The sequence below is a fragment of the Anopheles darlingi genome, chromosome 2, assembly GCF_943734745.1.
Source record: "Anopheles darlingi chromosome 2, idAnoDarlMG_H_01, whole genome shotgun sequence".
Classification (NCBI taxonomy): Eukaryota; Metazoa; Arthropoda; class Insecta; order Diptera; family Culicidae; genus Anopheles; species Anopheles darlingi.
The window spans coordinates 15,507,092-15,524,966 of record NC_064874.1 but is presented as its reverse complement, the minus strand read 5'-3'; the positions used below and the strand labels follow the sequence as shown (position 1 = coordinate 15,524,966).

At 47.6% G+C, this 17,875-nt stretch overlaps 6 protein-coding genes across 6 annotated transcripts in view; 2 read left to right on the top strand and 4 right to left on the bottom strand.

Annotated features, from left to right (window-relative positions):
• The window catches only part of LOC125950999 (heparan-sulfate 6-O-sulfotransferase 2), a 61,988-nt gene extending 53,599 nt beyond the window's left edge, over positions 1-8,389 (bottom strand). Inside the window, exons 1-2 of the mRNA XM_049679475.1 lie at positions 7,066-8,389; positions 3,872-4,150 (exon numbers count right to left, since the gene is read on the bottom strand). Coding sequence (XP_049535432.1) covers positions 3,872-4,150; positions 7,066-7,269 — 483 coding nt within the window. The 5' untranslated portion in view covers positions 7,270-8,389. The remainder of the gene's footprint in view (positions 1-3,871; positions 4,151-7,065) is intronic.
• A 152-nt stretch (positions 8,390-8,541) lies between these two features.
• On the top strand, positions 8,542-10,842 carry LOC125951724 (cytochrome P450 4g15-like). Its single transcript, XM_049680724.1, has 3 exons — positions 8,542-8,565; positions 9,534-9,771; positions 10,070-10,842. The coding sequence occupies exons 1-3, from the start codon at positions 8,542-8,544 to the stop codon at positions 10,840-10,842; spliced, it is 1,035 nt and encodes a 344-aa protein (XP_049536681.1).
• A 3-nt stretch (positions 10,843-10,845) lies between these two features.
• Positions 10,846-12,232, bottom strand: LOC125951010 (protein HGH1 homolog). Its single transcript, XM_049679494.1, has 4 exons — positions 12,052-12,232; positions 11,826-11,995; positions 11,032-11,756; positions 10,846-10,963 (listed from the first exon to the last, which is right to left on the bottom strand). The coding sequence occupies exons 1-4, from the start codon at positions 12,134-12,136 to the stop codon at positions 10,864-10,866; spliced, it is 1,080 nt and encodes a 359-aa protein (XP_049535451.1). The 5' UTR covers positions 12,137-12,232; the 3' UTR covers positions 10,846-10,863.
• Positions 12,233-13,166: 934 nt separating this feature from the next.
• On the top strand, positions 13,167-14,451 carry LOC125951721 (cytochrome P450 4g15-like). Its single transcript, XM_049680716.1, has 2 exons — positions 13,167-13,380; positions 13,613-14,451. Exons 1-2 carry the CDS (start codon positions 13,167-13,169, stop codon positions 14,449-14,451), a joined length of 1,053 nt encoding a protein of 350 aa, XP_049536673.1.
• A 1,203-nt stretch (positions 14,452-15,654) lies between these two features.
• On the bottom strand, positions 15,655-17,129 carry LOC125951015 (transmembrane protein 68-like). The gene is made up of 5 exons (XM_049679501.1): positions 17,013-17,129; positions 16,791-16,923; positions 16,617-16,714; positions 16,177-16,538; positions 15,655-16,107 (listed from the first exon to the last, which is right to left on the bottom strand). Exons 1-5 carry the CDS (start codon positions 17,017-17,019, stop codon positions 15,793-15,795), a joined length of 915 nt encoding a protein of 304 aa, XP_049535458.1. The 5' UTR covers positions 17,020-17,129; the 3' UTR covers positions 15,655-15,792.
• Positions 17,130-17,750: 621 nt separating this feature from the next.
• Positions 17,751-17,875, bottom strand: part of LOC125951012 (transmembrane protein 68-like) — a 2,214-nt gene continuing 2,089 nt past the window's right edge. Inside the window, exon 6 of the mRNA XM_049679497.1 lies at positions 17,751-17,875. This exon is cut by the window's right edge and continues 438 nt beyond it. The gene's annotated coding sequence lies outside the window, so the exon portion shown is untranslated.

The following is a 17,875-nucleotide window of genomic DNA, read 5'->3' as shown; positions in this document are numbered from 1 at the left end:
GCCGATACGTTACATCTTCTCTACTTCACCCAAAAAAGTGGTAAAATGTCGTTGTCTGTCTGGTGCGGGACCACCCGTGCGGGAATGCTCATACAACATACACAAACCGATCCGATGAACTGTGACGGTGATCTGCCTGCCTGTGGCACGGGGAACCACCAGCAGTAGCACCAGCAGCAACAGCATCAAAGACAAGTTTAGAAGTGGTGGCGAAACGTCGGCGAAACCAGTAGTAAGAAGGAGAACATCACGCGTCACACATCACCATAAAGAACATAATTTACGTCCCATCTTCGGCTACACTTGGGGGCTACAGATTGGCTGACCACCAACAAGCACGCTCCGGATGGATGCGTTAATGGTGCAGGGCAAGAGGGAGTAAGAGAGATAGAGAGAGGTGTACTGTCCACTGTTTTTACGCTTCGCTGATCCCGCGCTGCTGACTCGTTGTCGACTGTCCCAAAAAGCGCTCGCACAACGCGCTACCGTTCTCAATGAACCGCCGAGAATGCTGAATCGACGTGAAGCGCACCTAGCCGTTTGTCCAGCGGAACTATCATCCGCCCCACCGTCGCTGCTGTCGCGTTCCGAATAATGAATGGATAGCATTTATGCTGGTTGGCTAGCTAAATTGCTTTAAGCGCGGTTTTTGGGCGGCCGGGAGTGCTGCGCGTTCTCTGTCAACTCAGCAAGAAACGATCGGATCGGGGTGGCGGGGGCAAGCATTAGTCGCCGTGGCCGTGGCTACTAATTATAGAAGCAACCGAGCCGAGAGCCGCACACATACGGGAGCTTTAACCCGATCGATCGATCACGAAAATTCAATCAGCATAAGTCCCGGACCGGCTGCTGCTACTGCGAATCCGTTAACCGTCGATCCGTGCGGCGCTCTCCAGGGATATTGCGGCACACATTATTATCACCCACCCACCTTAGGGTGTTGAGGGTGCGAGATCATATTGCTGCTGTATTCAAACAGAAACATATACTTTGCTTAATGTCTCTCCAAATCTCATCGTGCTGCGCTGGAATGTCCCGGAAATGTGATGCAATTGTCACCATTCTGCTTGGGTAGAACCGACCGAACATATTCACGTGACCCAGCAACCATCCCTCCACGGCTCATAATTCAAAGAACTGCTTTCAACTGCTTTGTGCACAACGATAATTACATCCTGAAGAGGAGATCATTTCCTACTGCAACCCGAGTTGGCATCGGCCATGGATGCTGCTGCTGCTGCTCCCGCTCCTGTTGATGCTCAGGCCCTGGCGGAACGACAAATTCCCGGATAACACACCCGGACAACGGATGGGGCGAAGGGAAATAACGACGTTCGTAACGATGTCGACACTCCTCGTCGAAGTGTCTCCTTTTGCATTTGCAAACACCATCACTTCCAGCCAGTCCGGGGGGGGGGGGGGGGGGTTCCGGATATGCAAAGGGTGCACCGGGACGGTGTAATGTTACAGTGTCCATTCGATTTGAATCTCCGGACACAACCCGGCGGCCCGGGTTTCGACACACCGAAAAGCCCGAAGTACCATCATAATAAACACCCTGGAGCGTACGCAACACTCCATGCCCGTCGGTCCCCGGGATTTCTTCGGGATTTCGGTTCAAATCAGCGAGTGTCCGGCCAGGGTAGGGCAGGGCAGCACAGTTCTCCGCGTCATAGAGAGAATGGGCTACCTCTTTTTAATGTTTCCTGTTATTTAATCGAACGTTAAACGTTTAATGTTCACCAAAACACCCGAAGAGTCGTAACGAACTCGTTCACTTGTGCCCTTCCTTTATGCCACAGGAACGACAGGAACCGGGTACAGCAGCTTCTACTGCCCGGCCATCTACAGCCATCAACGCGAGCGGGCGGGCTGGCTGGTGTGGCTGGATTCAATTCTCGGATCCAAGTCATAAAATGGCCAGGACGACGAGACGATGACGACGAGTGATTGCAACATTTCATCCGGAGTCGGACGATACAGAGCGTTTGATTGTTCAGCCAAGCGACGATGAACACGATACGAGACGCTCCGTTGACAGAGAGGATGGTCCTGATGCTGTTCTTTGCTTTGCTTCCTCGGGTACACGTCGATCGAACTACGTGCACTCCAGACACATACAGACGACTTCCATTTATCTTACATAAGCTCTCGAAGGTACCTGTCAGGAACCGAAGGGGGAAACATCGAGACTAATTGATGGCATAATCCAGAATACCATCCATCCGTTCGACAGAAGATGCAGATCATTCCGACTATCCTGCAGCTGCAGCGGATTGGTTGTACAAAGTGGCAGATTCGTGAGAATTCATTCTGGCACTTAGCCGAGGCAAGAGACAGCACTCAAATTAAAATCATTTTCCTTGTTTAATATATTATTTACTAATTATCATATTTTAGTAAAATATGAAAAGCTATCAAAAAGTATAACCACTGAGAGTTCCACCGCATTGGCGAAACAAAGTGTTCCATCTCTAAACGGAATCTTTATTAGCGTCGGTCGTCTGAAACGACGTTTGTCGACAAAGTGCAGGAGTTGAATTCCCGCTAGTCCTTGCCATAATACCGCGCAACCTTCCGCGAGTATCTGGACAGCGCTATCTCCACAGGAACCCCTATTCTATCTTCTGCTGACTAGGACAGACGAACTGTGTGGTAAGCGAACCTTATCAGCAGCACCACCACTCTTCTACTCTAAGGTTTCTACTACCATTAGCGATGACGGTGGCACAGCAGAAGCTACAAAGAATGGAAGAATCGATTTGAAATCATCGCTACGTCCGACTACGCCAACCTCCGGGTGGACGAACGAAATGGTCCCTCCTTCCCGGTTCTCGTGATTCCTTCCTTGGCCAGTAGCTTTGCCTAGCAGCTTGCCCAAACATCGTGGATCTTCTGCAACAAAAAACACCAACCTCTCTCTATAGTGGTAGCGCCAGTAGTAGCAGCAGCAATAGCAGAAGAAGAAGCTGATACAAGTCCTTTTTTACCCGAGTGAACCACCTGTGCCAGAACCCGGAACCAAAAAACACTCCCCAACTTGAACGGAACAGAACGGAACCCCGGTCATTGTCCCGACCATCCTCTGCGGCACAAATCAAACACAAAACAAGGATAGAACCGAGTGGAGCGTGAAGTGGGGTTCGTTCCCCGGTTTCTACGCTCCACTCGAGATGAAAGAATGCTCCGAATCGAACCGAAAACGGACGCACACACACACAGATAGGATACACTTTAAAAGAGTCCTTCCTGCTCGTACCACCACCATGGCACGTACCATGGCCAGACCAGACCACCGGTGGCGGTGTGTCTTTTCGCTAATGGCGGAACCAGCCGGTAGAACACTTGAAGCGGATTCTAACGTCGCGGCGTCTCGGCATTCTTATACCATTCGCTACGCGGTACCCCGTATTCAACCCACTTTACGGTTGATTCTTCTCTAGCATTTCCCGCCTTTTGCCTTCCCATTGCCGTTCAAGTGTCACCGAGATCCACGCCACGCCGGCGAATGCATCATACTATTTGGAAAATGGCAAACAAAACAGAAACCCCTTTTGAAGGAATAGCAAGTAGATAAGGCAAACAAAACAGAAACCCCTTTTGAAGGAATAGCAAGTAGATAAGGCACACCGCTCGTTACAGGAGCACACGCTGTAGGAAAAGGGAAGGCATTCCCATTGTTTCCAAGGAGAGATGTAAGAGATGATTGTGTATTAGACGTTTTCCCCCCCGTAGAAAATGTATCTGGTGGAAAAACAAAAACAGCGAAAATCAAACGTAAAAAAACAACAACACGATGAAGGCACCAAATCAGGGGAAACGAGCAGCAAGATGATAGCAGATGAGACAAGTTCGTGATGATGATACGTACCTTGAGATCCAGATCGCGCACCAAGTGCTTGCCGAAGGAGGTGCCGCCGGTTTTCTGGATGTGCAGGAACACCATCACGTCGTGCGCGTTCATGTCGAACTGGAAATCATCGTTCAGGACCTCCTCGTAGCTTAGTCCGGGATTGGCCAGCAGGTTCTGCTGGACCGGTTTGCCGAGATTGTCGTGCTCGTAGCCACCGGTTCCGGCCGACACCACCAGGTTGCCGCTGCTGCTCAGGCCCGCCGCCGAGGTTACATCTCGCCGTGACAGGGCACACACCTGCAAATCGTGAGAACAACACATCATCATTTTGAACCATGTGTGTGGCGGCGTAGGAAATACGGGAGGTGACCGCTGACCAAACATTGACCCAAGATAAGTTTTCTTCATCGCTTTGCTTATCGTGCGCGGATCGCTTAATCTCGCGGCTCGTCGACGACCTGCGCTACTGCATATTGTTTGCCGCTCCAATTCCAAGGGAACGCTTCCATTCTTCCGGTTCTGTCCGGTTCTCTGGTATGATCAACGGACGATGGCGCGTTCCGTCACCTTTACAGCCGGTTGTTGGCTGATAAGGAGTGAAAGGCTTCCACCAAGCAGATAGCAACCTTTCTCTGGCGTTTTGAGACGCCTTGCCGCTCATTGGATCACATGCGAATTTTGATAATCCTAATCCCACAGAGACCTCAACTCGACAGTAGCGGAATAGGTTATCACCTTTCCTTTTCGAGAGCGAAGAGGGAAGTCCCCGTCTAGTCTGAAGGTTAGTTAAATGATAATCAATGAACGGAAACGGAAACACAAATGTTATCACCAATGTTTTGGTTTTTAATTTACGTTCCAAGATTGGCGCGTTCCTTTCGGTTTGCAGATTCGTCGTAGATCAGCGCCAAACATATGGAAAAAAGATTATTTTTGCATAAAAATGAAACGAAGTTCCCAGAGACTGGCCAGATAAGCTCGCGCGCACACGAGCGGGCAGTCAGACACACAATTTTAGTGTCGGAGACACGTAAAGATGGTTGCATCGTAAATTCGGAGAGATTCGTCTCTTCCAAGCCACGAAGGCAACAGATGCTACGAGCTACATACCAGCTTGATATATGTAGCGCCTCTTGGGACAGCTTCTTTGCATGCCAAATCACTCCACAAAATCTGTTGGCCAGGGCCGTTGGTTTTGCAAACCAATTGGATCCATGCTGGACGCTAGCAACACGTCCCTGGGACAAGTGGCAGAGTGGCAGTTTCGTAAAAGTATATCAACAGTCTTTAATGCGCCGGGTGCGGATGATGAAGGAATATTAATCAGTCCCTTCTCCGGATGGCTTAGCTCGTCGTCACGGCTACTTCAAAGTCTCGAAGCGGAACTCGACCATGATCGACCGGGATCGGTATAGGTCGGTCTCGCACACTAACCCCAAGGACCCCGCCGTTCAAAGGGACCGCGCGCTCAGCAGATGTGCGCTGTTGTCACATCGTGGCAAGTGTCGTCGTAAAAAGTTTATCGAAAATTAAAATGGATAGTTGGACGCAGGCGTTCGGGCCCGGCAGATCCGTCTAACTGTCGCGACACAACATTAGGACGGATTATCGCGGGAACTATGCTCCTCGCAATGGTTTAACCATGCGAAATGATGATTGATATGGGCACATCAGCGCCAACGCCAACAACAGACCATCACCATCACCACCGCATACTCGGTCACTACCACAAAGGGAGCGATTGCGTCTTGGGAAAGGCCCATTCTACGCCACACCAAACTAAACCACACCAAACGGAACATGTGTTACGATGTTGTTAGCTTCGGTGATGGTTTTATGAGACATTTCACCCCCATCTCTCCACTCGAAAGAGGAGGGGCTGCCTGCTAATGGCGTGGGAATCGGTCGCCCAACTCAACCAAGCGAAAGATGGCCAACAAATGAGATCACAATCCTTCGACCTCTCTGCCTTACTCAACACCAGGGGCCCCGCCAGGGGATGCGCCAGTTGCTGCTGATGGCAGCATGGCATGATTGAATGCCTCCCGCCATCCCATTCACACCGCAAAAGGATGGATCACTCCGTTGCTCTGCCGAGTCCGAGAGCTTAGGCAGCGAGCGAGGGACCACCGTGCGGTCGAGAGACCATGTGGTTACCGCGCGTCCGGCGCCAGAACGCCCTGAATGCCCTTGAGTGGACCCGAAAAGAAAAAAAAACAGATTTCCGACAAAAAAAAACGCAAAAGCAACCCATGGAATGTCCTTGGAATCTCGAGGAACCGGACGCCGCAACACCACTGCCTTCTTTGCCCGTTGGCGCGCAAAATCAAAGCAACCATCAATCTAGAATGTTTGGCAGGGCCTACTACTGCTGCAGAGATCGCTCATTACCGTCGTTCGCTCCAGCGGATGCGGAAGGTCCTCGCAGAAACAAATGTGTTTCGTAGGGCCGCCCCGGGCCATGGGAATGTTGGCCATTTTTCCTTCCACCACATCAACCACGCGCAATCGTTCGTTTCGGTTTCGACAGCCGGCCGACAGACCAACCGACCGACCGACCGACCGAGAAGCCAGTAACCGCATCAAACCAACCGGGCTCTCGGGGTTCAAGAAGTCAGTCCAACCATCTTGAACTTCGTGGGCGCCCCCTTAAATGCCGGGACTAGAAATTTCGGGAGGATGTCAGGGGATGGGAGACGGTTGTACTGCAGTGCGTGCGGTTTAAACCCTGCTCAAGCATCGAAATCTACGCCTCGACCACCACACAACCACAGCCAACCATCAAAACCAATTGCAAACGCAATTCCGCTTCCTGTGGCTCGGTTTTCATGGGGCATCATTCCTGAGAAAAGTTTCTCAATTTAAGTGATTGTGGTCGTCAGCGAGCTCATTTGTGCGGGGTATAGTATGCCGCGGAATGCCGCGTTGATTGTTTTCCCCCCGGCCTTTTGGGACCTACTCCACTCCAGCCGGGGATTACAAATTCACATTTTAATTCCCGTGCTACTAACAAAGCAACCGGACGACGATGGTGCAACGTTAGCGGGCCAGCGGATTGCTGCGATGTTTGATAAAACGCCGTGGCAGGAAGGAAATCAGGTCAGTGATGTAGTGGCGTCAGTAGTGGATTCGGACCGATAAGGATCGTTCACACCGATAAGAGACATTAGGAATTCAACCATGGGAGTGTGGTGAGCCCCGGGAGCACCTACCTGATCCGGACAGAAGTAGCCAAATCCGATGATGCCGGCGATGGTGAGAAACAGGCAGACGATGGCGATCGGTCGGAGCCGCCGGCGGGGCTCCATCTTCTTGATTTCGTACACTCCACTGGACAGCAGCAATGTCAGATCACTATCTACCTTCACGGAAATGCTCTTTTTCATATCCAACGAAGGGATCATTACCTTCTTCATTTGCGCGGCGGTATTTTTGGCGGTCGTTTCGTTTGCCCTGCCCTCCCACTCTCTCTCTCTCTCTTCCTTCAGATCAGCTGGCACCGGGCCAACAACGCGCACTTGGCCCCACACACACACGCACTATTAGCACTTTCACTTTTCACGCACGCAATCGTACCGCGACACGGATTGACCCGCGGAACGCGCGTTCGCGGGAACGTTAAAATTACTTAACTCTACACGAAGCGCACCCCGAGCAGCTTTCAGGGTCGCGCCGCAGCGATTATGTCAAACCAGACGGTGGTGCGTGCATATGCCTACTACTACTTCCCGTTCCCGTTCGCGTTCTGTTCATTTCACTTTTCTTGCTTTCCTTTGATCGTACCGCAGCACACACTACTACTGCTGCTGCTACTGCTGCTGCTACTACGATGTTGCGGGCGCGGAAGAGCAACGATATTGTCGGCCCCACGATTTTCGGTCGTCGGCCGGGAAGAACGGAAACGGAGACAGCCCAGCCTCAGGCGCTGCTGTAAGGAAGGCGGGGGGGTGAAGGGCGGCCGCGGAATTCGTGTCTCACGTACCACCGTCCAAATCCATCGTTCGGAAACACGGTCGCTGGCGTAGCACACACGCACAATTCGTACCAGGCGGAGTGTGAATTCAATCGATGATTCTGCTCCGTGTTCTTTGCGTCTGGCCGTTGTGTTTACGTTTGTTATGAAATCGATTTTATGTTGGTTTCACTTTGTGCTGCTGCTGCTGGTAATGACGATTGATGATGTGGTTTGGGGTCTCTTCTTCCGAGACGAGCGCTTCTTTTGCGGGCTTCTGCGAATCGCCGTTGACCTTCGGATTTCTGGATGCACGGCAGGACAGCAAGGACAACAAACACTCGATGGATGGCGAGGAGGCGGGGGAGATCGGTGCTTTGTTTTGCTTTGGATTCGCTCTCCTCGTCTAACAAAGCTCCGGGGGGGGAAAGACGCTCGGAACCCGGCACGGATGGGACGCAAGCGCGCACGCACGGCAAACACAGCAAGGACGACGACGATGCGGACAAACTTCTATTTCGAGCGACTTCCGTTCGACCAAACCAAAATCGGGCCAAACGCCTCTTCCATGTCCTTTGCTCTCAAACACTTTTCACGAAATGAGTGAGAGAGTGGTATCGTCGCAAAGTGAGATAGTCGAGACGTGGCGAGAAAGAGAGAGCACATAGTTAGACAGAGAGGCTAACTTTGACAACCTCTAGGTTGTCAAAAGACGTTGTCAAAAGGTTGTCAAAAGATGTTTTCGAAAATTTGGCTAACGGTAAATCGGATTTTTTGCGGAAAATTGTAAAAAATCATTAACTCGGAAGGAAAACTCGATATGACTGATGACCCATCGCCCTGTGGAAAAACCCCAACGGGAATATGATAGGTATTGATCAATACCTTAAGACCACCGGGAATCCGTCGGCATCCTGTGGTACAACCGCCTAAACAGCCCAGACATCCGGTCACACCGGAAGGTGCTGCAAGGACACGGCAACTCGAGAGGAATCGAGGTTGATGATGATGTGCTCATCCAGCAATGGTATAAAATAAAATAAACAAATTAAAAATTACCGGCAAAATACATTAAACTTTAACGGCGAAGGCTAATTAACCTCCGACAAGAGGTCAATCTGCATGGCTAAGTACGTTACAATGACCTGCAAAGTTGCTGTATGCAGCAGTTCATTGTGACGATCTTTGGAGGCAGATCAAGGAGCTATTGTAACCTACGTTGTACGTACTCTTGAAAGTGCATGGTTGCTCTTTGGGTAATTAATCCACTGCTAATCGGTACTTCCATTAAATAAATGCAGCGCAATGATACGTCAATTCCGAAACAGCTATTGTTTCCCTGCCTTAATTGCTACTCTTGGTAATGTGCAACGCCGGGTCAGGCAAGAAATAAAAACTCAAATCCTTCGCCCAGCGGTCGCCAAAATGATTCACGCGTTTGTGCAGTGTCTATTGTTTCTGTTCGCCATCTATTGCTACCACGCCTGGCGCAATCGGCGCACATGGCAGTTGTTGGGCCTGTTACCCGGGCCAGTGACTATTCCTTTGATCGGTTCGATGTATATCTGGCCTGGTACTGATACATCCCTTTATTTCCGGGAGTTACTCGATCTGTTCCGCACATACGGTTCCCCATACTGTGTTTGGCTCGGACCGAAACCCATAGTTTTTGTGAGCGATGCCGAAAACGCGCGGACCATTCTTTCATCTCCGGCCACATTGGAAAAGGCAAGCTTCTACTCCTTCTCGCCGTTGCGCGGCATATTCTCCCTGCCGGTACAACAGTGGCGATTGCACCGGAAACTAATTCAGCCCAGCTTCAATCTGTCCATTTTGCAAAGCTTCGTGCCATTGTTCGATCAGAAGGTGAACATAATGATCCGAAATCTGGGTGCAAAAGTGGACAAACGTGAAGCATTCGATATCTACCGTTTCACGGCACGTTGCACTCTGGATATGGTTTGCGGTAAGTTAAGTGATGCTGGGTTTATACAAAGAGTGTTCTGTTTCAAGGAGTTTTTAATCACTACACTTCTATCAGCTACTAGCTTTGGCACCGATATGCACTACCAGGAGGCCTCATCTTGCAGTTACTTGGAGGTTTTGGAGGAGTAAGTTCTTTAGAAGGATGAAAATCAATCAAAAACCAGTTTCTGAAATCATTCATGTATTCTCTAGACTATTTGAACTTGTTACAGTTCGCACGGTTAACTTCTTCCTTCATGCTGATTGGCTCTATCGTTGGACGTCCGTGTATCGGACAGAAAAGAAAGCATTGAAAGAATTCCGTCGTCCTGCAAAGGAAATTTTACTACGGAAATCGTCATCCGAAGACCACGATGATATCAAGTCAACGCAGCAACTATCCTTCAACAGTCTGGTGGAGCAGCTATACAGTACGTTCAGAAGGATTGGACGTGCGAATCTGGAAGTGATCGAAAACGAAATCAACAGTGTAATCTTTGCGGGCACCGAAACAAGTGCATCGACCGTGGCCAACACGTTGCTTCTACTCGCCATGCATCAAGACGTACAAGAAAAAGTTGTAGCCGAGATTCGACAACATTTTGGAGACGATGAGGAAAACATTCGTTACGAGATACTCCAAAAACTCGTTTACCTTGAAATGGTAGTTAAAGAATCTCTTCGATTACTACCGGTCGCTTCGATCCTTGGGCGCAATACATCTCAGGAAATCGCCGTAGGCAAACACTTATTGCCCGCGGGTGTTGATGTTGCCATCGACGTTTACAACATTCACCGCAATCCCACCTATTGGGGGGCCGATGCCGACCAATTCCGCCCAGAACGGTTTAGCACGAATGATTACAATCGCTTTGCGTTTTTACCATTCAGTGCTGGGTCGAGAAACTGCATCGGTTTGCGATACTCCATGCTTTCCATGAAAACAATGCTTACTAAAATTTTGGCTACCTACCGCGTGGAGACCGACCTGCAGTTGAAGGATTTAAACATGAAAATTGCGTTCACGTTGAAAATCACCAATGGACATATGGTCCGATTAACGCGCAGATAATTTGGGTAACATTTTATTGATCTAGAGCTCAGCTTTGTTGTCGAGCGTTTCAATTTTACTTTTTACATCATCTGGAATTTCAAGTGCCTTCAGATTATCCTCGCCAATTTCCTCTTCCGTCCTGAAATAATAACCAGAATGAGGATATTGCACGTGTACATGTCTAATGCTTCGTCGTACTGCACTTACCGAATTAAAATATCGACTACATTTTCGACCGCGGCTAGAACGGATTTATCGCCCAGGTCACTGCACTCGTACTTGTGTAGCTCACGCAAAATCTCGTATGTGCCTCGTTCTCTCAGATACACTCTGGCTTTACGGGTTGCACATAGCTGCGCCAACGATTCCACCAGCATCTTGCGTATATCGGGATCTTCCTCTCGCTTCTTATCCGGCCCCAAGTACTGCAGTTCCATCGGTAGTTTATCATTTGTCTCGTCATCAAACTCCTCTGGTCCGGCTAGTGGTAACAAGATGAACGGTAGGACATCCATTTCCTCGCTCAGCAGCCACTCGTGGACGGTCGAATCGAAACAAATGTTCTTTAGCAGGCCAACTGCACCCCCACGTCGTACGATACTGGCCTCATGGTGTACAAATGGGAAAATTCGACGCAACAATCCAGTCGTTTTGTTACAAAACACCTCTCGGCCAACCGCACACTGTGAAATATTGCTAAACAGTGGTCCTAGATAGTTGAGATGTCCCTTGTGCTTGTTGTAGTTTACTCGTGTGAAGCATGTTGTGAGTTTTTCTATAGAAAATTCAATCGCCATCAGCTCTTTTACCACCGTTTCAACCAATGATTCCGGACGAGATATGTTGCACAGTACCATACACCACGGATCGGCTAGCTTGGAATTATCGTCCAGTATGGCCCGGAAAGCCGTTGGCACTAACCTTGACGATAGCTGTAGAAGGATTTATATCGCATCAATTAACAGCAGCATGGTGAAAGTGGGGCAAGAATCTGGCCATACCTTATCTACGATTGCTTGAGCACCTTTCTCTTCAGCGCTAATGTTTACAAAACAGAGGACAGCATCTTTGGCGATAGGCTCCGATTCGTCATCCGCCAGATCAAGTACGTTGCTGAGAATTACTTCTTGTTGAAGAAGCAACTTGATGCCATCTACAGAACCGGTGAGTCCTACGAAATCATCGAGCGGTTAGTAAGGAAAAGAACATAAACAAGGTCCGGCTTACCTAGAACAACCGAAAGGGCCACCGCCTTCAAATCTAAGCGTGCGGTTTTCGACAGAAATGGCACAATTTCTTCTAATTCACTCATTGTGTAGGCTGTAAATGTATTTAGAAAACCAGCATACCTTTGAAAGGTAAGAACTATTCTTGAATTTCTTGTGCTTGTTGCTTGAGAATTTTGTTTTGAATAACTCCACGTGCGCCTCGGAACTGTCACTCGTTGCCGCAAATGGCCCATGCAGCACTATTTGAATTCCACGCGCACAATTTTAATCAGTTACACGTTTTCCAACAAAGATTTTGTTGTACTTTGCACTAGCCTCGTTCATGCTTGAGAAATAATATAACAACGGCTTAGCGCTGAGTTTAGCGGTGTTTAAATATGTTAGCGTTGATCTACGTATGATTGACCCTATCGGAACATTGCGTAAAGATAAGGTCCTCTTAATATGATTACACTTACCCAATTGTTATTTTTTGCTATGTTCAAAATAGAACCCAACAACACAGCTCAAAAACGAACACTTGTCCCGTCCTAATACTGTTTCGACCTTGCCCGCCAAAACAAAAGTCGCTAATAAAGAGAAGGGTGACGATAGGAGGGGTTGTGCCATGTACCTTTACCGGAAACCCTAAAAAATGCGTTGAACACCACTTCGTTGTCGAAAGTCGAACGGATAGCAAGTGTTTAAGCCTTAAGTTCATTCATATCCTGTTGTATTGTGCTAAATATCTTGCGTGACCCTTGGAGCTTAGCTAATCTCAAATCGTTCAACCAACCGTCGTTCGTAATGTTTCATACGATCGTGCAGTGTTTATTGTTTCTGTTCACCATCTATTGCTACCACGCCTGGCGCAATCGGCGCACATGGCAGTTGTTGGGCCAACTACCCGGGCCAGCGGCCTTTCCGTTGATTGGCTCGATATATGTACTGCCGGGCACAGACACGTCGAAATACTTCCGGCTGTTACTCGATCTGTTCCGCACTTACGGTTCCCCATACTGTGTTTGGGTCGGTCCGAAACCGGTGGTTTTTGTGAGCGATGCCGAAAACGCGCGGACTATTCTTTCATCTCCGGCCACGTTGGAAAAGGCAAGCGTCTATCGGTTCACATTGATGGACGGTATCTTCTCTCTGCCGGTACAACAGTGGCGATTGCACCGGAAACTAATTCAGCCCAGCTTCAATCTGTCCATTTTGCAAAGCTTCGTGCCATTGTTCGAACAGAAGGTGAACATAATGATCCGAAATCTGGATGCAAAAGTGGACAAACGTGAAGCATTCGATATCTACCGTTTCACGGCACGTTGCACTCTGGATATGGTTTGCGGTAAGTTAAGTGATGCTGGGTGTATACAAAGAGTGTGCTTATTCAAGGAGTTTTTAATCACTACACTTCTATCAGCTACTAGCTTTGGCACCGATATGCACTACCAGGAGGCCTCATCTTGCAGTTACTTGGAGGTTTTGGAGGAGTAAGTTCTTCAGAAGGATGAAAATTAATCAAAAACCAGTTTCTGAAATCATTCATGTATTCTCTAGGTTATTTGAACTTGTTACAGTTCGCACGGTTAACTTCTTCCTTCATGCTGATTGGCTCTATCGTTGGACGTCCGTGTATCGGACAGAAAAGAAAGCATTGAAAGAATTCCGTCGTCCAGCAAAGGAAATCTTACTACGAAAATCATCATCCGAAGGCCACGATGGTATCAAGTCCACGCAGCAACTATCCTTCAACAGTCTGGTGGAGCAGCTATACAGTACGATCCGAAAGAATGGGCGTGCGAATTTGGAAGTGATCGAAACCGAAATCGTCGGCATCATCTTTGCGGGCACTGAAACAAGTGCTTCGACCGTGGCTAACGCGTTGCTTCTACTCGCCATGCATCAGGACGTACAAGAAAAAGTTGTAGCCGAGATTCGACAACATTTTGGAGATGACTTGAAGGACATTCGTTATGAGAATCTTCAAGAGCTCGTTTACCTTGAAATGGTAGTAAAGGAGTCCCTACGACTACTTCCAATAGCACCTGTCTTTGGCCGCAAGACTACTCAAGAAATCGCTTTGGGCAAATATATACTGCCAGCGGGTATTGATGTTGGTATCGACGTTTACAATATTCACCGCAATCCCACCTATTGGGGAGCCGATGCCGACCAATTCCGCCCAGAACGGTTTAGCACGAATGATTACAATCGCTTTGCGTTTTTACCATTCAGTGCTGGGTCGAGAAACTGCATCGGTTTACGATACGCGTCGATTTCGATGAAAATAATGCTTATCAAAATGTTGGCAGCCTACCGCGTAGAGACTGACCTGCAGATGAAGGATTTAAACATGAAAATTGCGCTCACGATGAAAATCACCAATGGACATATGGTCCGATTGACGCGCAGATAATTTGGGTAACATTATCTACTCAGAACTAGAGCTCAGCTTTATTGTAGAGCGTTTCAATTTTACTTTTCATATCATCTGGAATTTCGACCGTTTGCAAATTGTCCTCGTCAATTTCCTCTTCCGTCTTGAAATAAGGACGCAATAAGGATGTTGTGCTGTACTTACCGGATCAAATAAATGGAGCTGGAACTCGCATAGGGGCCCAAGCGACACTAAAGCGTGTTTGAATTCCATCCGCGCAATAATAAATCAGTGACACAATGTTTTCCATAAATGTATTCTGATGGTTGAAAATAATTACACTACTTGTAAAATTTGATGTTAATGAAAAAGTTCCAAATATCCATGCGATTCAAAATGGACGTTATCGGAACATCGAATGAAACGCATCTTAAATATTACGAATATACCAATCCAAATGTTTTTTTTTACCATTATTCAATGGTGTCTAAAAGTAGAATTGAAAAATGTACTTCTTTCCCTTCCTGATACATTTACACATTCTACAGTTTCGACCTTGTCCGCTAACAACCAGATACTAACTGAGAGAATGGAGCCGGTAGTGGGGTTGTCTCATGTACCTTTGCCGGACACTCTAAAATGCGTTGGACACCACTTCGTTGTCCAAAGTCGAACGGATAGCAAGTCCTTCAGCCGTTATACACTTGCAGGTGTATAACCTTAAATCCGCTGTTTTTTTTTTGACGTAAAAAACACATTTTTTTAAATAGAAAGCCAAAAAAGTAATTTATTCACAGAACTTTCCCTCGCTAGCTTTTTTCCCACCTTTTTTTGGGCTATTTGTGTACACCATACTAAAAGAATTATCAAAATATATCGATTGTTCATCGCCGCTCATCTCAGGATGCTGGAACGACTTTCTTTTTGTCTAGAAAGCAAAATTTCACATGTGTTTTAACCGGTAGGAGTGGGGAGGCAACAGGATATGAATGTTGAGTTGTGCTTACTGTCTTATGTGTGCCTTAGGGCTCAACAAATCTCAAATCGTCCATCCAACCGTCGCTCGTAATTTTTCACATGATTATGCGTTGGCCACTGTTACTGCAGAAACTACAGCGAATTCGAAATACATGTGCACAATAAAAAAAATAATTACACGCTTTCTAACAATGTTTTGCCAAAATATGCTATATTCTTCGTATCTTTAAATTTATTATATAACTTCCTATATAACGTGTTTCTTCAACCGTATCGTTATTGTTTGCCGAACCTTATGCTTGGGAAAGTATTTGTAATATTCGTACACTGAATATCCGTTGTCGGAACAACACCTCACAGATAGCGATATTCTGTTATCTATGATTATCACAAACACACGTTTTAACCCTTCCTAAAGGACTGCACCGAATCAAATCTATCTCCGATCGCCTGCAGTATGTCGCCTGGCACGCGCTGGTGCTCTTTGATCAGCCTACCGATGGCCAGTGCCACCATCTCTTGCAGCGCCTCCGGTGACAATGATTCGTCATGTGGAATGGGATCGCCCAATACCGTTCGTAATTTTACCGGGAAACCTCCGTAGATCGGAAGAATGGGTACCTTCAGCACATCGTAGATGCGGATGAACAACCACTTCCCTAACGACATAGTTCGAAAGCATTCTCGAATGTTGACGGTGATCATAGGAATAATTGGCTAAAGATAAGAGTTCTGATAAGAATTGTACTACGATGGTTGACATCACAGAATCAAACGTAAGCTTACCACTTTTGCCTCCAGTGCAACGCGAGCGAATCCGGTTCGTTTTTTCCAGAGCACCTCGTACCCATTATCGCCGAATTGAGCCTCGTATACACCTCCGGGTGCGATCGAAAGCAGCTCTCCAGCACGCAACGTTTCCACGCAGGATTGCACCGAACCGGCAGTGACCTTCATGATTCTCGAAACGAGCCGCCAGCCAGGTATCATGTCTAGAAAGCGATCTCCAACCGTGTGGATGAGCCGATTGCGCCTCAGCATTGTCTCTGCCGTCAGATAGTACATGTCGATCGGCAGAGCACCATGATAATAGATGATCAAGGCAGAACCATCCTGCGGTAGATGCTCAAGCCCCGTCACTTCGTATCCTGGTAAAGATAAGAGGAGTGTCATAAGCGCGATTGAGTCATTTTATTACAAATAATTAAGATATATTAAGTGCATACCGTGAAACAGTTTACTATGAAGGTTCCAAATGGAAGCCATCAGCCGGCGAGCAGAATCCCAAAACTCATCGTCACTGCATTGCGATGGCCATCGCGCACTGAGGATGCGAGGAAGACAAATCTGTATTGCACTTCACGTGAAATGTAGCATCCATCGATTAGCCCCACACTTACCGGTACCAATTGCATAGATGCAAGTACGGGACGGAGGATAAAATCAATAGCACGTACAGCCAGGGCAGTATGAATATTATCGCCAGCGGTAGCGATAAATTATGCATCCAGCCAAACCAGCTCACTGTTGTATCTAGAGAAACACGAACAAGTTTAAAACCGATATTCAATAAATCCTTTTCTGTTTCGTACACTTTACGATGCACCAGCTGGAACACTTACCATCCATCACTGTGCAATCGGAGAGACCCTCTGCACGTTTGAATACGAATCTGCACCGAGACTGAATGGATGCGTTACGATGCGTTTTTCACACGGTTACACGGTAATTATCCGGCACGGGACTGCAGTCGCAGTGTAATGTTATATAAAAAAAACGAGACCCGAAGAAGACCTCTGTTGGCATGCGCCCCAGCGTCTACATTAAAATCTACCGCAACAGCCACGAGGAGTGAGTGCAGATATGCTACTGATTTGAGGATTGCCAGACCGGTAATCTAACGGATTTCGCTCTTATCGCTACGTGTCTAGGCTCTCTTCCGTGTAAGCTGTTCTACTTAATGCTATCTTCGTCTGGCGCGACCGAATTTTGTTTTTTTTTTATTTATTTTTATTACCCTACTGATGATGCGTCCCGCCAATCAATATTTTGCACTTTTGCGTCTGCACCTGTTGAGCGTGGCGTCGTTGCTGTCTTCCGACTGAGCACTGAGAGCGGCAGCGATCTTTCGAAGACGGCATTAGTTGCGAGAACAGTAACCTAGATTAACTAGCCGGGCGGTACGTTAATTTAATTTAATTCGATTTCGGTACGCACGTTTAGGTTCATCTGTTTCACGCTCGTGTTGCTTCAACGGTGTTGAAGTAATACTAGAGACCTTTCGGATGCCGGATGTCGTTGCCGCGGCAAGGGTATGGTTTGAACGAATAGAGTTATTCACATTGAAGGTATATGGTATATCTGTTTCAATTTTTTTCGTCAATTTATTGCGAAACTTACAGTTGATTCCCGCGCCAGTAAGTACTGCTTTATTACATTGTAGCACAAACCGATATCGCTTACTATTGCGATAAATAGTTTGTAA

Bases quoted from the DNA above. Each gene is read 5' to 3' on its own strand.
- LOC125951010 (XM_049679494.1), bottom strand. From the start codon at position 12,136: ATGAGTGAATTAGAAGAAATTGTGCCATTTCTGTCGAAAACCGCACGC. The intron at 11,996-12,051 runs GTAAGCCGGACC...ATGATTTCGTAG, and splicing joins GGCCCTTTCGGTTGTTCTAG to GACTCACCGGTTCTGTAGAT. The intron at 11,757-11,825 runs GTATGGCCAGAT...ATCCTTCTACAG, and splicing joins CTCAAGCAATCGTAGATAAG to CTATCGTCAAGGTTAGTGCC.
- LOC125951015 (XM_049679501.1), bottom strand. The intron at 16,715-16,790 runs GTAAGTGTGGGG...TCGCATCCTCAG, and splicing joins CATCTATGCAATTGGTACCG to TGCGCGATGGCCATCGCAAT. The intron at 16,539-16,616 runs GTATGCACTTAA...TATCTTTACCAG, and splicing joins TCATAGTAAACTGTTTCACG to GATACGAAGTGACGGGGCTT.
- LOC125951724 (XM_049680724.1), top strand. From the start codon at position 8,542: ATGTTTTCGAAAATTTGGCTAACG. The intron at 8,566-9,533 runs GTAAATCGGATT...ACATTGGAAAAG, and splicing joins TTTCGAAAATTTGGCTAACG to GCAAGCTTCTACTCCTTCTC. The intron at 9,772-10,069 runs GTAAGTTAAGTG...TGTATCGGACAG, and splicing joins CACTCTGGATATGGTTTGCG to AAAAGAAAGCATTGAAAGAA.
- LOC125951721 (XM_049680716.1), top strand. From the start codon at position 13,167: ATGGACGGTATCTTCTCTCTGCCGGTACAACAGTGGCGATTGCACCGG. The intron at 13,381-13,612 runs GTAAGTTAAGTG...AACTTGTTACAG, and splicing joins CACTCTGGATATGGTTTGCG to TTCGCACGGTTAACTTCTTC.